This window comes from Danio aesculapii, chromosome 14 (genome assembly GCF_903798145.1).
Source record: "Danio aesculapii chromosome 14, fDanAes4.1, whole genome shotgun sequence".
NCBI classification, from domain to species: domain Eukaryota; kingdom Metazoa; phylum Chordata; class Actinopteri; order Cypriniformes; family Danionidae; genus Danio; species Danio aesculapii.
In genome coordinates, this window is record NC_079448.1 from 27,450,785 (window position 1) to 27,468,893 (window position 18,109).

General features: G+C 35.1%; 1 protein-coding gene across 2 annotated transcripts in view; it reads left to right on the forward strand.

Annotated features, from left to right (window-relative positions):
• shtn3 (shootin 3) overlaps positions 1-17,399 on the forward strand; it is a 32,041-nt gene extending 14,642 nt beyond the window's left edge. For both annotated transcript variants that reach the window (XM_056472410.1, XM_056472411.1), the window contains exons 7-18: positions 885-966; positions 2,678-2,772; positions 3,020-3,166; positions 7,832-7,985; positions 8,089-8,248; positions 8,362-8,432; positions 8,532-8,635; positions 11,205-11,219; positions 13,612-13,698; positions 13,937-14,057; positions 14,417-14,693; positions 16,666-17,399. In XM_056472410.1, coding sequence (XP_056328385.1) covers positions 885-966; positions 2,678-2,772; positions 3,020-3,166; positions 7,832-7,985; positions 8,089-8,248; positions 8,362-8,432; positions 8,532-8,635; positions 11,205-11,219; positions 13,612-13,698; positions 13,937-14,057; positions 14,417-14,693; positions 16,666-16,810 — 1,458 coding nt within the window. In that variant the 3' untranslated portion in view covers positions 16,811-17,399. The remainder of the gene's footprint in view (positions 1-884; positions 967-2,677; positions 2,773-3,019; positions 3,167-7,831; positions 7,986-8,088; positions 8,249-8,361; positions 8,433-8,531; positions 8,636-11,204; positions 11,220-13,611; positions 13,699-13,936; positions 14,058-14,416; positions 14,694-16,665) is intronic.
• Positions 17,400-18,109: the final 710 nt, after the last annotated feature.

An 18,109-nucleotide genomic window follows, 5' to 3' on the forward strand; every position in this document is an offset into this window, starting at 1 on the left:
CATAAAACAGAACTTTCTTCATTTGCAAAAAAAGTTTACTAAGCATGTTTAACTGCATATACAGTAAGATCTGTAATATGAAGACGATTTCCTGAATTCTTCATATTGTTTTACTTAATCATTGTGTATGGTTTTGGGTTCAGTGTATGTTTAAACAAATATATTACTTTCAGAAGTTTGCACAAGGATTCAAATTGCGTCTTTTAGACGTTTCTTTTGGACAATTAGACTTTGAAATGACGTCCCCTAAGGGTGCAGAATGAACGTTTTTTGATTTCCTTATTGGACATAACCCTTAGATGAAATAAACTAAAAACAGCATCAGCAGCTTCACTTAATAATCTGTTTGACTTTATTACTGTCAGATGTCTACCTCATGTTCTATTAACTTTGATAAACTAGAATTACTAAAATTGAAACTAAATATATAAAAACTAAAGCTGTCAAGCGATTAATCGTGATTAATCGCATCCAAAATAATGTGTATATTCACTGTGTATATAAACATTGTGTATATATAAATAAAACATTAAAAATACAAAAAGCATAACCAAAAACCAGTCTATACATACGTATATTTATATATAATTTGTATTTTATATATCATTATATATCATATAATTTTGGATGTGATTAATCATGATTAATCTTTTGACAAGCACTGATAAAAACTAAATAGAAGTGTGTTCACACAATATAAACATAAATAAAACTAGCCAAACCATTAATCAAACAAACTAAATCTGCCTAAAATGTACAGAAAATTTAAAACAGTATCGAAACAAATCAAAACTAATTTAAAAATGCTAAAGTAGTATAATAACCTTGGTAGCAATGTCTAAATGGGTTTCTTTGCTGAGAGTTTCTCAAATATGTTGTTGCAGAGGGAAAAGGAGCAGGCCGAGATGAAGGAGCTTTATAAAACCATTGAGCAGCAAAGCAAGACCATTAAGAGGTTCAACAGGGGTGAGTGTGGACATTATGAGCACAGAGCCGCTTCATTTCCTTACTTGTATTCAAATGCATGACATCATCTCAAAGGTCTGCAGTGCATCTGTGCATGTGCCTTCCAAGAAGATTAATGTTCCCCAGCAGCCCACTCACTACCGGCTGCACGTCAAAGTCCCTGATCAAATTATCTGTAAAAGATTCACCACAGGAAGTCCCTCTGTTCCAGCTGGGGGTGATGCACTTTGTTTTGACATCCTCTCAGCTCCATCTTTGCTCATTTGCCTTATTACTCTGGCTGGAATATCGGAAACAGCCTCGCTCAGGTCATGTAATGCACTGACTTGTGCTGAACCTGTACTTCATATGGTCATCGCAGTAAGTTTTAAGATTTAAAAAAAAGAAATTGCTTCTGTAATATCTGCTATTTGCATAGTTGTGATTATATACAAGTTGTATATTATACTGATGTGTGAAATCACACTGTGCATTAGGATTTTCATCCATTTCTATGTTGTATACATACAATACTATACAGTACTGTGAGAGAAATGAGACTACAACAAAGAAATGATACTAAGTTGGTATTATTTATTATACATAAAAAAACATTCATTCATTCATTTTCTTTTCGGCTTAGTCCCTTTATTCATCAGGGGTCGCCACCACGGAATGAACCGCCAACTTATCCAGCATATGTTTCACACAGCAGACGCCCTTCCAGCTGCTACCCATCACTGGGAAAACATAAATAACAAATAATTAATAAATTATAACCAATCATACACAATTTGGTTCTACTTAATGACATTTCGATGAAAGCTGGCATTTATATGATACAATTGTAATAATACAAAGTGGCGTTTGAACAACTGTAATTCGTTTGTATCTAATTTAATATATTCTATAATTTCAGTGACACTGAATATCTTTATATATTTATATATCTTTATATATTCAAACATTTGAATATCTTGATTTGGTGCTCAAGAAACATTTTTATTATTATTAATGTTCTCGTAATCATATACACAGTTGAAGTCAGAATTATTAGCCCCCCTTTTAATTTTTTTTTCTTTTTTACATGTTTGCCAAATTATGTTTAACAGAGCAAGAACATTTTCACAGTATGTCTGATAATATTTTTTCTTCTGGAGAAAGTCTTATTTGTTTATTTCAGCTAGAACAAAAGCAGTTTTTAATTTTTCAAGACCATTTTAAGGTCAAAATTATTAACCACTTTATGCTATTTTTTTTCGACAGTCTACAGAACAAACCATCATTATACAATAAATTGCCTAATTACCCTAACCTGCAAAGTTTACCTAATTAATCTAATTAAGCCTTTAAATGTCACTTTAAGCTGTATAGAAGTGTCTTGAAAAATATCTAGTCAAATATTATTTACTGTCATCATGGCAAAGATAAAATAAATCAGTTATTAGAAATGAGTTATTAAAGCTGTTACGTTTAGAAAAGTGTGTTTAAAAAAATCTTTTCTCCGTTAAACAGAAATTGGGAAAAAAATAAACAGGGGGGCTAACAACTCCAACTATATATACTGTATATATATTTTTATATTATTTATATATATATATTTATTTTTTTTGTATAGTTTGGAGTAATTATACTAAATTTAATAAAACAATCATTATTAATGCAAAAATGCTGAAAAACAAACAAACTAAATATTAAAACAGTAAAATAATACATTTGTTTATCTCTTTAGTATCTATGGTGGCCACTACTGAGTATGAAAACATGAAGGAGCAGCTGGATTTGGAGCAGAGCCTCAGGCAGAAAGCGGAGACCTATGCACACGAGGTACAGGACAAAACATCTGAATTCACCTCATCAACTCGGCTGACAGATTTCAGAACTTCTGAAATACTGTGACCTGTTGACCTTACACAATTCAATCAAAAGACATGATACATGTATTTATTGACGAATGAATTTGAATTCTCCATTGCTGTCTGAGTCAAATTAGCATGTTTTGTTTCCTCAGTAGCTGTAGAAGGAAAATGGATCTAAACATCTCAGCGTTTCCCATGTTCGTTTTCTCTTTCAGATGATGGTGAAGCAAAAAGAAGCAAACAGACAGAGCATGATTTTGCTGCAACAGGCAGATCCCAGCATTCAACTGCTCAAAGCTTTAGAGGATGTGGCCAATGTGACCAAAACATTAGAGGAAGAGAGAATACAGCACCAGGAGAAGGTAGGCAAACATCAAGAAATATTTATATTCACAAAACAGGAGTTTAGGCTTTCGGTCTGATAACAATAAACTTTGTCCGCTATGAGTAACTTTGCAAATATACATGAAAAATACCAGTGATTAAAGTAGCAATAGTTAATATCTGCTAACAATTTATTTTGGTGGTCACTCAGCAAACGTTTTACTGACTATAAGTACATGTTATTTTATTTCACACTAACATTAACCTAAAGGTCTACCAATGCTCGACTACAGCTCTAATGGCTAGTAGTTCACAGTAGTAAAAAGTTACTTGTATATCAATAGAACACTCAAAAAATGACGTTTGCTGTTTGTTCAAACCACTTAATTAAAATGAGTTGAAACAACACGATTCTTGATTTTTTTTTGGGACAACTTAAAAGTTTAAAAGTAAGTCCACTTATATTTGTAAAACTAATAAGTTAACTAAATTGCTTCATGTCGTTCCAACACAAATCGATTGTGTTTTGAAGCCCAGCTTTTTTGCAATGAATGTCTGTTAGGAGATCATCAAAATAGAGTGTAACCTTCAGTTTTATTAGCTTTTTTCAGGAAAAACAGGGAGAAATTTTAAACCTAATGGATTATCATGGATTACATGATAGGATTAGACAATGGAATTAAATTGAATAACCCCCTTTTCAGTTATTTAAATGCTATAAGCTTGAGCTTTCCACAGGCATTAATCCTCTTCTTAAATAATAATCCTCTAATTGTCGTTATTTCTGTAGATGTTTCTGCAGATTTATTCACAAGCCACACATAATCTAGTGGAAACACTTACATTAAGTTAATAATTAAAGTGTTCTAACATTTAATAACTCTCATTAAAAAATGTAATTGATAACAATTCTCACATTATGTTGTCTGAATTCACTTGTAAGCATTTAAACACATACACTTAATACACAATTACACATGCACAGATATATTACATATATATTGCATTAATACAGGTTAACTATGTTTATATATAATAACTTTAACTGTTAAAAGCTATTAGTTATTTATTTAAAGTTATTAGTAACTAATAAAGTTATGGTAACTAATAACATTAACTTTTCGGAGTTTGATTGGAATGTAATAATGTGCACCTTTGTAAAGCAGCTTTGAAACAATGATTATTGTGAAAATCGTTATACAAATAAACTTGAATTGAATAAAATATTTTTTTCTTTTATTTTCATAGTATTGATTTGTTTAGACAAAATAACTTTTAAATGTTAATCTTGCAAACACATAAGCAGGCATCCAATGAAGTTGGCATTTTAAGCAATTGATTCAGCTCTGATTGAAGTGATATACACTACCTGACAAAAGTCTTGTTTCTTACACACAATTAGGCAATTTGATTACCCTTATTTTTTTTTTTACCTGAACTTCTATCAAAGATCCAGTTGTCTAACAGCAGTTAACAGCTGAATACAAAACAGAAACACAAGACACCCCACCGGACAAAAATGTTGTCGTCGATCCCAGTTGTAAGAACAACAAATAATAAGTTGACTTCTTGTTGATCGTTTGGTTTTCTGATGAACCATCTGTTGAACTGCATCCCAGTCATCACACATACTGCAGAAGACCTATTGGAACCTGCGTGGACCAAGATTCTCACAGTAATCAGTAAAGTTTGGTGAAAAAAGAAATCATCATTTGGGGTTACATTAAGAATGGGGGCTTGTGAGAGATCTGCAGAGTGGATGGCTACATCAACAGCCTGAGGTATCAAGACATTTGTGCTGCCCATTACATTACAAACCACAGGAGAAGGCAAAATCTTCAGCAGGATAGCGCTCCTTCTCGTACTTCAGCCTCCACATCAAAGTTCCTGAAAGCAAAGAAGGTCAAGGTGCTCCAAGATTGGCCAGCCCAGTCACTAGACATAAACATTATTGAGTATGTCTGGGGTAAGATAAAGGAGGAGGCATTGAAGATGAATCCAAAAAATCTTGATGAACTCTGGGAGTCCTGCAAGAATGCTTTCTTTGCCATTCCAGATGACTTTATTAATCATTGCAGAGATGTATGGATGCAGTCGTCCAAGCTCATGGGAGTCATACACAATATTAATTCTTTTTCCACTGCACCATGACTTTATATTCTATACTGTAGGTTATTTCTGTTAAGTGTCAACACTTTTGTCTAAGAAAAGTCAGACCTTACTGTCCCAATTAAATAATTTAAAATTAAGGCTTTATCATATTTTATTTTGGTAAAAAAGCGTAATCTAGAGGCCTTTGCCTTTCATATAAGCTACTTCTGATACCAAATGATCAAATAGAAGTCAAGTTATTATTTGTTGTTCCTAAAATTTGGATAGGCGACAAGACTTTTGTCTGGTATTGTAGTAATGCAGCACAGTTTCTGTTGACTCATTCATTTTTCAATTCACCCACATGGTCTCATGGTAATACAACATAGTATTTTCATCAGGATCTCTTGTGGTTCCTCTTTTCTACATCTGCAATCTCAGCAGTAATGTGTGATATTTTACAAACCACATTAAATCACAAACATATGTGATTGGTTGGCTGTCAACAAAACCACAACTGTATTAAACCAACACAAATCTCAAAGCCCCACGAGAGACATCTGGAGCTGTCATGATCTTAGAATTCGTTCAGTATAGCAGATGAACTTCCAGATCTCCAGATTCTTTTTTGCACCTGCAATCTGAGCATATTGGACAAGCAAGGAATCACTTAGAGGTGATGAAAAATGCAATGGCAAAAGTGCAACTGCAGGATTACTTGCACTGCTTTTGGTGGCAAATGGGATTTAGTGTTTGTGAATCGGTAGGTTTGATGTTTCATCAGTCAATATAGAGTCTGACCTACAATTCAAATCCAAAAACGTCACGTAATCAATAGACTATGCTAGCCAAGCCTTGTTTACAAGTCAGACTGTAAATATGATCCATTTCTGAACCAATGTCAGGGCAACTTTGTAGCAGCAGTTTGGTTTTGTTTGAGTATAAATAGATTTCTGTATGAACAAGTCATTTATACAAAGTTGTTTATGATTGTCCATGTTGGTTTATTCAGATACTCCTGGGAACTTCATATTTATGTGTTGGAAAGTCATCATTATGACATTGGTTGTGTTTAAATCACGGGTGGGTACAAAACTGCATAATGATTAATAAAGGATGTTCTTTAGGTGTTCTTTTATGGTTTAAAAATAATGATTATGTCTCATTTGGGTATGGAAAATTACTTTTAAAATTTCTGAGCCTATTGGCAGATATTTCGTCTTGTTTTATTTTTAAATTCACCTAATTTTGACCAGTTTGACAGAAAACAAGATTTATGTCACATGTAATTCTGTTTCTTAAAGATTGTATCGAGATTTGGGAATCTTTGGAAATTTTCATTGGAGAAAAACAATAATGAGCTAGAACCTCACTTTTTGCAGTGTAATTTGACGGTTGGGGTGGCACGGTGGCTCAGTGGTTAGCACTGTTGCCTCACAGCAAGAAGGTCGCTGGTTCGAGTTCCGCTGTGGCGACACCTGATAAATAAAGGGACTAAGCCAAAGGAAAATGAATTAATTTTAGAGTTGTTTCCATATTCTTGTGTTTTGAAAAATATTCGAACCATAATTTCTCTAAATCTATTTAAAACTTAATGCAGACTTGTTATATTTTCAACACAATGTGTGCTTTCTATAAAGATTCAATTAAAAACCTTAAAACCATAAAAGGCCAAATAAATGTTACTCTGATTTGGGTATTTTTTCACAGTAAATATAATAAAAATATTTTAACAAACTGGAAAACATTTAAACAGATGCTACATTCACTGTGTTTGCCAAGTTTTTGACTACCCAGCAGACACACAACATCCTAAGATGTTAATATTAGGTTAGATTTAAGATGGCAGCCTCTAAGGACAATGCTAATTTTGATGTCAAATAATGACATGAAGTGACGTTGATATTTTGTGGTTTTTAGGTTGTTGGAATGTGACCAAAATCCAATGTCGAGCCATCATCTTAATTCAACGTCATATTGACGTCAAATACAGGAATGTCAAACAAAATATGATAGACATCATAATCGTAACATCCACACAACATCAAGCCGTAACATCATTAGACGTTAAAATTTGGTTGTTTTTAGGTTGGATGTTGGAAAGTAAGTATAATGCAGTGTCCTTCCAATGTTGGACATTGACATCGGCCTGACGTTCATTCTGACGTCTGGTTTTTATTTACATGTTGATGTCCAGTGCCTGCTGGGTAGCCATGTGAAGCAAACGTGAAACGAATCTTTTCAAAGTTTGTAAAAAAAGTAAAAATCCCAAATGTGAATTAGGTGCGTTTCCATGAAGTTGTTAGAGAGGCTGATATGTAATATTGGTAACCATCAGTAAACAAGACAAACATAATGGAGAAAGCTGATTAGTCATGTGGGTGTAATGTTCACTTACATCAGAGTTTATTCAGCAAATGCATTTTCATCATTGGCATTTAACCATTTTTCACAAAAGTCCACTGTTTTTCTCATACGATACCTCAAAATGTGCATTAAAACAGAGGGATTGAAACTCAGCTAGTGACACTTCCTCAAGTTTGAAATCCTGGAAAAAAGACTTGAGCACACCAAAAAATGACTTGAGCACACCATATTGTTGCCGTTAACAGGTAAAGGCTCTAGAGACCGAACTGGAACAGTGTGCTTTACGTAAGCAGCTGGTTCAACTGCAGAGACAACTGGAAATATCAGACGAAGAGAAGAAAGAGACAGAGGGACGACTGCAAGAGGAAGAGAAGAAAAACACTATTTTGGAAGAGAAAGGTAAAGCATTTCAAATATTGAAACTTACAACAGAGAATTTAAACATAACCTCAACGATCCACCTAAGAGTAACATTCTGGCATCCTTTTGTGATTTGTCACAGTTAAAGATCTGCAGGAGGCAAGGGCAAGCTCTGACTCAGCATCAGGTCCCTCCCCCGGGACTGCTCCACCCCCGGCCCCACCTCCTCAACCTCCTCCACCTCCCCCACCCCCTCCTCCTCCGCCTCCCCCACCTCCTCCATCCCGCTGCAACCCCCTCAGGTAACACCCCATTTTACTGCACTGACGCCAAGCAGTCAGATTCACTCATTAAGAAAAATGTCATTCTGTATGCCAGCTGTAAACATCTAATTACATCTCTTTCATTATGGCAGCTCTCTCATTGCGATTATGAGGAAGTCTTCCAAGGGAGGTAAAGGAACTCCGAAACTAGAGCAGGCCCCAGGTGATTGTCCCCTATTGCCTACAGACAGAACAGTGTATTTTTATTCTGTTGCCCTATTATTGGCTCCCTGACAAACACAACCTTTTCCCCCTGATACAGTGAATGAAGCTGTGGATGATGTCAAAGTGAAAGCTGTTAATGAAATGATGGAGAGAATTAAACATGGGGTTGTTCTCAGGCCTGTGAAGAGTCAGGACACTAAGGTGAGTTATGAAAAGCAAAACTCTGAGTTTATTTGTTAACTCATCTTGAGTGCTGTTGAGCATGTTCTTAAAAGGTTAGTTAATACAAATTCTGCTATTAATTACTCAACCTCATGTTGTACCTTCCAAGACCTTCGTTCATGTTCGGAACACAAATCAAGATGTTTTAGGATATTAAAACCTGTGAGCTCCCTCATCATCTGTAAATAGCAATGTCCTGATGTTCAAATTGCTGAAAAGGAACTAAAAACATTGTAAAAATACTCTCTGTCACTATATACCATTAGCACATTAGCATTATCCTATAGTGTTTGACAACAGAAGATGATGTAAGATGTTTTTTTTTCTCCAGTGGCAATATTTGAATTTGTGACAGACAACAACTGAGCTGGGGTGCGTTTTCGAAAACCATCGTTAGCCAACTAAGGTCGCAAGTTCTGTTGTTACAAACATAGTTCATTGATTCGGCATTTCCAAAATCCATCATTCCAACAAACATTCGCAAATTGCGTCGCAAACTTCTTGTCTTGAGCTGTAGTTTGAAACATAGTTCCTGGCTGTGTTCTATTCCCAATTATCCCACCTATGCCCTATTCGTTTAGAACATTCTAACATTTAAACTTGGAAAAAATAGCATTAAAGTCATCACTCTAAGGTGTAATTTGCTTTCAAAGTATTTTTACAGTTCAGTTTTAGCGATCTTCATGTTTACAATTGCGTTCCTTTCATAGTGCACTTTAAAAAAAACTCTGATGTCATTTTGAACACAGCCGTGGCTCATGATAAAAGCTACAGGTGACCTATTATTTAAAAGCAGAATTTATGTTACGTCTCCAAAGCTTGTGAAAACAAAAAAAAAAAACCACCATACATTAATGCTTTTAATTTATAGTGGGTTATTTATTAAGTATCTGTACTGGATATGACATGGGCCTGTTGGTTAGAACATTTCTGCAGTGGTTTGCATGTGTCAAATTGTAAAAGTAGACTTTTCAAAAAACAAAAAATAAAAAATGAACAAACAATATCCTACTTAATAATAATAATAATAATAATAATAATCATCATCATCATCATCCTCATCATCATTAATATCATTAATATTATTATTAAAGTAGGATTTTCTTCATTTCCTCATAAATAATAAATATTTAATTTAATTTCTCAATAAATAGCCTCAATATTTATTTATTTATTTATATGATTTATATATGAGATTAGAATACGTGTTAGCTTTTTGTAAGTGATTTTATGTTTTAGAATAGATTATGTAATGTTCTCAATAATATTTGTAAAGGAAACATATATAGGCCCTATATGTGCCGTTTACATATATTTCAATTAATATGGAAAATGAGTGCACGTTTTGATCAAAACTAATTTTGGATTTGTTTTTTAAATGCGTGTGCAACAATATAATTTGCACAAAGAAATTATGGGGTTCTGCTCTAAAGAAGTTTTAGAATTATGGGCGTTTTACGTTATAACTAACATGGTTCAAACGATGGATCTGCTACAGAGAAACTGCGGGTTTTGGAAAACACTCGTCACTACATCGTTCTTTTCCCAAACGATGCATCGTACTATATTAGTTCAGCTACGAGTTACTTTGTTGTTTGGGAAATGCACTCCTGTACGGCACATGGAGACATGGACATGGAGTGATCATGTCAATTGGCTATATGCACACAGGCTTTTAATTTTCAGCCAGGCAGCCCAAGTCTTTCTATTACAAAATTGTCACGTTTACGATCTGATTTCTTTTAAAATCAGTGATCTTCAGTGACTGTTAGATATACAATATGAAGTGGGTCTCAGATTAGACAAGAAACACTGCATGAAATTCCATTTCCCTCCGCCATGTCTTTAAAATAGGAGTTTATTTTATCCAAGTATATTCAATGGAATATCAGCACTAGCCTGTTGCTACTGACAATGCTAGCAGTTACAACAGTCTTTCATCTCGTTTTACACTTGATCAACTAAATGAACGCTTGAGTCTATTTTACTGAATTTATTTTTATTACATTACAACATCGATGCTGTAAAAACAACCCCGTAAAATGTAGTTGTATCTGATTGCTATATCCTGTGTTTTGTATTGACTAATGGTGAGGTTAAGTGCAAGAAATGTGTTCATAGTGTAATATAAATAAAATAGCTTTTACTGTTTACTTCTCAGTAAACTCACATCTTAATAATGGCAAAATATTCTCTATTATGTAAATTAATTATAACAATAAAATTGCCAATGCTTTTTGCATCAGCATATCGACGCCAATGGTTTCTCGTTTAAAAAAACGGAGGACCCTGTGTTGTGAAATTATGCTAGGGGGTTACCTCTAGCGTCAAAAGCATCAAAAAGGGACAAGAAGGGTTTTGACTGAGTGTCATTATGTGATGAGTTAGAAGTGAGAATGTATTGGTTGTAGATCAGCAGTTTCAGAAATACTCAAACCTAGTCCTTGGACACCATTCAAAATCCCATATATCACCCTTCATTTTAATGTTAGTTTTGCACTGAATGATGGTCTTTTTTTTGTTTTCTCTTTGCCATCATCTGCTGCAGAGATTTGGCACAAAGGTATGTGAAATCGCAAATACTGTTCAGTGTATAACATAAACGTTAAACTGCTCAAGTTCCTTCATTCCAATCAAAGGAAATCATTTTACACCTCAGCAGAACTGTAGTCAATATAAAGACCTTACAGAAATGGTTCATAGAATTTGATCATTTTCCCTCAGAGAGGGTCGAGTCATTAAAGTATTTTGTGTATAGACTTCCACATGATAGGCTGATGAGGGATCCATGTTGTTTAAGTTATTGATGGGCAAAGCAATCAAGACTTTCCTGAGGCTCAGGGGGGCTGTACAGTATAACTGATCAATACAGTCCTGACTTTAAAGATTGTCTGCTAACCATTGCACAGGCTGATTTTTTAATTTTATTTATTTGTCTTTTAGGCATTACTCAAAGAAACAGTTTGTGCTTTTAAGTCATTTACAAAGTAGTTGTTTTAATGCTTTGTACTGCTAGTAATATTTAGGTGATGTGTTGCCATAGTTTTTACAATCATTTTAGTACTTTAAAATAATAATAATAATATAACATATTTCTAAATAATATAATTTTTTATATATTTTTGTACAAACAGTTTTTGGTTAACAGAATTTGATTAATGATTGACTTTTTAATATTCTATTTATTTATTTATAGGGCTCTATTTTAACGATCTAGGAGCAAAGTCTAAATCTCATGGCGCAAAAGCATTAAGGGCGGAAAAATATGCTTTGCGCCGCAGCGCATGGTCTAACGGGATTGTGCTTATTCTCTTAATGAGTTATGGGTGTGTTTTGAGAATAAACCAATCAGAGTCTCATCTCCCATTCTCTTTAAGAGTCAGTTGTGTCACGCCATGGCGCATTTGCTATTTACATGGAGGACTTTGTTTGTGGAAAAACTGAATGCATCACTAGCGAGAAAACAGTTAAACAGACCATCTCCAGCACAATAAAGAATGAGCCTCCTCCAATCAGTCTTTACTTTCACTTTCTCTTTCTCTCTTTCGTGGATAAGGAAATGGTGTTGTACACTCCACTGAATGAGGCATCAATTAGCTTACATATTTAATTTCATTTGTTAAGCGCGAATATTTGTTTCAAAACTATTTCTTAATTCAGTTCTAATTTCCAGCAAATGAATAAATGAACAATAATAACGAAGTGTGGTCAAAAAACTGAGCTATATCCAAACACACATCCTATTCCCCATATAGCTCAAAACCTGACAGGTGGACAAATCTAAGCTTGTTTTTAATTAATCAAATATAAATATGCATAAATACTACCAATAATAAATAATACTACCAATAATAATAACATTATACAAATGCATATTGTTGTGAGGGCGAAGCAGTGGCGCAGTAGGTAGTGATGTCGCCTCACAACAAGAAAGTCGCTGGTTCGAGCCTTGGCTGGGTCAGTTGGCGTTTCTGTGTGGAGTTTGCATGTTCTCCAAAGACATGTGGTTCAGGTGAATTGGGAAGGCTAAATTGTCCATAGTGTATGAGTGTGAGTGAGTGTGTATGGATGTTTCCCAGAGATGGGTTGTGGCTGGAATGGCATCCGCTGCGTAAAACATGTGCTGGATAAGTTGGCGGTTCATTCCGCTGTAGCGACCCCAGATTAATAAAGGGACTAAGCCGAAAAGAAAATGAATGAATGAATATTGTCGTGAATAAACATTAAAAAAAGACCCTCAAGATGAAGAAGGCATGCAGGCAGTAGTTTTTATATTTATGTTGAAAATAATAATTTTTGTAACATTTTAATTCTTTTTCATTTGTAAAGATATTTGCGTATTGCTGTACATCCTGTGTGTACTAAGCAACGTGTAAGTGAGGGTCACAACTAACGCGCTCTTCGCTGGACTTCAGACCTGCTTTCAACTGGTCTAATGTGCATTCTATTTTAGCTCCTCAAAATAGCAACACACCAACAATGCGCCTTAACACACCTCTTTTTTAGACCGGAACACCCATGAGTCTACAAAGTGGCCTAAATGGATTTGCTATTTAAACAACATGGTGGAAAACAGGAAAATGACATTTGCGCTGGTCTGAAAATTGCAACACGTCGGGGCAAACACATCTTGCGCCTTATTGCGTCTGGTGTATGTTAGGGCCCCTAGTATTAATAATTTTCCTACTACTTTTTTCTTTACTTTTTTATTTAGTTGATATTTTTTAATTATTGTTTTTTTTTCTATCAACATGTTTGTTGTGTATCTTTGTTTTATTTATTTTTTATTACATTTTCAGCTTGATTTCAGACATTTTTCTTGATTTTCCAACATTTTTTGTAATGGTTTTATTTAATGTCAATAAAAACACAGTTATTATATCATGCTATGTCATTTATGAAATATCTTTTGATTTAATCATGTAAAGTAACTTGTTTCTGTTTCTGATCAACAGCAACCAAGCCCTGTGACCGCGGCCGCAGCAGCAGCAGTGGAAGAAAAGCACCAGGAGAGTGCAATGGAGGAGCTGAAAGGCATTCTGGTGGGTTTTCTGATTAATTGCTGCATGCCTTTCAGTTTAGCCTTATTACAGGGTCATCCACTGATCCACTATCTGTTTGTTTACAAAACAGTCATGTAATAAATGATACGTGCTCAGTATCAGCTGCACAAAAAAGGCACAGTATACTAAAGCATGCATTCCCTTAGAAATACTAGGATGCCAAAACAAAGCAATGAAACATTAATGAACATCATATTCTGTTCTGTCTGAACAATAGGAGACAGTGAAGAAGAGTCCTAGTCGTGGCTTCCAGGAAGTAGCTCATGTTAAAAAGGACAGTGAACTGGAAGTAATTCTGAGGAGGAGACGCAAACAGGCCTGTGATCCTGGCGCAGAAGGTCAGACAATAATCACTGTCTTTCAAGAACAGACAAAAGAGTTTAATATCTGTATTTGCTATTGTAACAGGAAGTGTGTGGAAAAAAAGGAAATAAAAAAGGAATGAAAAATATAGTATAAAACAAAAAATAAATTATGGTATTATACTGACATTCACTATCAAATCCCATTTATTAAATTTATCAACCCTAGTAAAATGTATTTAAAACAAAACTGAATCCAGGGAGCTGTTGAATCTGTTAAGAAAAGAATGTTTAAAGTAAATGTACAGTCTTCTTTGGAAGTCTACTGTTGAAATGTTTTTTAAATCTATGAATTATAATAGCATTCTGAAAATCTCTCATCTGTTGCTGTGTAGATAATAGGCAGCTGAGTAAAGTCTCCTCCTCGAACAGTCTAAACGGCCGACACAGTTCTGACTCTGGCAAAGACACAGAGGGGCCGAGCAGCAGCTCTCTGTCTGGCAGTGAACGAGGATCAAGAACCAGCTCAGACTCGGGTCGAGAGCCAGCTGTGGTCCAACAGAGCTCAGATTCTGGCATGGAGTCCAAAGGAGCCGTTCAGACAGACAGGGACTGCAGATCCCTCACTGAGAAAGAGCCCACTGAGCCGATCACCAACGGGTGCTGTTTGGGGTAAGGTTACACTCTCGCTGCTCATTCTATAGCACAGACACACAATAAATGCATTGAAGGATCGTTTACATAACATTTTCAGCCAAAAGGTTAAACTTTTAATGCATTGTGCCTTTAGGTTTCTATTACAGCACAATTTTTTGACTGAAAATACAATCTAAAATCTAAAAATGTGTAAAAATAATCTAAAAATGTGTCACAAATTATAAGTTATTAAAAATAACAATTGTCTTGTTGTAAACACCTGTAAACGAGAGTCTATGAAAACAATGAAGTCATCCATTTTCATGTGTTGTAAAAAACTAAAATAAATGAAGAGAGAACCCAGTCCAGGAGACTTGAGCAAGCAGAAGTATTTCTTTATTGAGACGTGTTGGTTAATCAGCAGTCATACAGCATCTTCAAGAAGTCCACGGGTCTGCAAGAGTCTACTGGAGTCTCTTACAGTCTGCAAGTTTTTTCACAAGTCTAAAACGAGTCTATAATATGTTTTAGGAGAAGGGGGGTGGCTAAGTGGAGATAGCTAAACAAAGCATGTAAATGAAGTATTGTCGTGAGTAGGGTAAATTTCCTTTCAACGGCCCCGATGTCATCAGCAAATTAGTAGCATGAAAACAAAGTGTGCAAATGAAATACTGGAGTCAGAACCCATCCTGCCACTTGACCAGCTTGAAATTATCACCCAAAGACGAAGGAGGGTCGATAAGACCATGCCTGTAGCATTTGCATCACTTTGGCTCGTGCTCAGGAATACAAAGGTTTAATGTCCCTCATAGCTGGGCTGTTACAGTTTCAAATGAAATTATATAATTAAAAAAACAAAGAATATAACTTTTCGATTGCATGTAGATTATTGTTAATTTGGAACTAGATTATATAAATAAATATAAATTATATAAATGTATTTTCCAGACATGGTACATGTTTAGGGAGCTGTTGATTAAAGACAAGTGTGAACAAACACACAAAAGTGGCATGTATACTGTATATAACCCACCAGTTTTACTGCACCCAAATCGGTCTGAGCTGGGATCGAACCGGCGATTCTTTGCATAGGAATCAGTTGCTCTAACAAGGAGGCTAAAGACCATGGCCTCTAGCTTCTGTCTCTAAAGCACCTTTAGAGGTCAGAGGAGTGAAGTTTACCTGCATAGCGCTTCACTAGCTGGCCTCCAATACAAATACTGGCAAATTACAATGGCAAATACATGGCATATGTATCAGAATTTTGGGCCTTTCTTATGGACGCATAAACACAGGTCATTTCGATAACATTTTTATATCTGTTTGCTTGTTTGTTTGTTTGATTCCAGATGTTTCAGAATTAGTTTGTAAACATTATTTCTATGTTTTAGTTCTGAAGTTTAAAGAAAAAGCTAACAGATATATCATAACACTTTGAATCTGCCCCTTTCAGACTTTGTGCCAGATTGTGCCGTTTTGGTGACTGTTGCTTTAAATTCAAATGAGAGTGTGCTCTTTTCAAAAGTGGGTGGAGCTGCAAACACCTATGCATCACCAGCATAGCAGCAGATTCAAAACAGGACTAACGTTATCTCTGCGAAAAACTGAAAATATCAAAAGAAGTGTTTCAGAAGAAGGCAGTCTATGGTGACTACAATGTTCATTTGTGCATCCTAAAACGGCACATTTATAATCCTCATAGTCGCTGACATTATATGTAGCAGGTGAAAACTCAGGTGAAAATGGCTGCTTCTCACTCAGGGCTGTTTATGCTAATGAAGGAGAGATCATCACTAATAGGCGGGGCTTTCCCCCTTTGATGACACATACAAAGGGAGAATGTCAATTGTTTTTGCAGATTCTTTTATCAAGTGTGATTATAAAAAAAAAATTATTAATTAATTTTTACTATTAGAGGCTGAATATATTATATTATATAAGTCTACTCTAAGCGTTTTATATACAACCAGACAAATTTTGTAATACATTTTTGCATGTATTTCATCAGTGAAGCACAAGATGGTGATCCTGAGAAGTGGACGGGGCCTAATGGTATTGGCCATACAGATGCACAGGGAGACCTGCAAACCACCATCAGCTCGTCTGCACAAAGCCCCAATGCAGCAAACAGTAGCACAGACGCCGAGTGTTAACGGCAAGTGGCGCTGCAAGGACAGCTGCATTATTTGCACAAAACCATGCTTTCTACATTTGTTCATTTCAAATTTAAAACCAACTTCTCATATTGTAAATGAATTTAGAAAGATCATTTCATCATTTGCAGCTCGATCACAATTGAAAAGAAAAAAACATCTTACCAGGCAACACATTTTTCCTTTCACTGTAAATGTACTGTATCTGCCTTTAACCAATAAACACAGGGGGTTAGATGTTAGGGACATCTTTCATACACTTCAGAGTAATCCAGCACAATAGTTGCTATTAGATTCATTGTTGTATTTTCAAAAGAATGCAAACAAAGACGTTTTAATAATATGTATTATTTCTGTGCCACTAGCAGCAAAGTTTACTCTGAACAATATCAGTAGAAAACAAACCATTTACTGCAAAATATGCTTTACTTACTTAGATTTTTCATCTTGTTTCTAGTCCAAATATCTAACAGTTTTTAAATCAAGAAGCTTTTTCTAGACAAGCAAAAAATATTGTCTTGTTTTGTTTTAAGAAATAATATGCCAACATTAAGTGAGTTTTTCTTTGAAAGAAGCTAAACAATCTGCATTTGGGATAAGCAAAATAATCAAGTTTTTTTACTTATCTTTGTTGCTTTTTTTGGATTATTCATGACAATTTGCATTATTATAATACTATTAGTAGTAGTAGTATCGTTTATTACATGCATATTTATATTTATTTTAATAAAAACAAGTTTAGGTGGCACGGTGGCGCAGTGGGTAGCGCTGTCACCTCACAGCAAGAAGGTCACTGGTTCAAGCCTCAGCTTGGTCAGTTGGCATTTCTGTGTGGAGTTTGCATGCTCTTTCCGTGTTCGCGTGGGTTTTCTCTAGGTGATCCGGTTTCCCCCACAAGTCCAAAGACATGCACTCTAGGTGAATTGGGTAAGCTAAATTGTCCGTAGTGAATGTGTGTGAATTAGAGTGTATAGGTGTTTCCCAGTGATGGGTTGCAGCTGGAAGGGCATCCGCTACATAAAACTTGTGATGGATAAGTTGGAGGTTGATTCTGCTGTGGCGGCTCTTGATGAATAAAGGGACTAAGCCGAAAAGAAAATGAATGAATGAAAAACAAGTTTAGATTTGTCCACTTGTTGTGTTTGGGAGACACCATATTGCATCACCATATGGGGCAATATGAAGTGTGTTTGGTTTTTTGACCACACTTCGTTATTATTGTTAATTTATTAATTTGCTGGAAATTAGAACTGAATTAAGAAATAGTTTTGAAACAAATCTTTGCACTTAACAAATTAA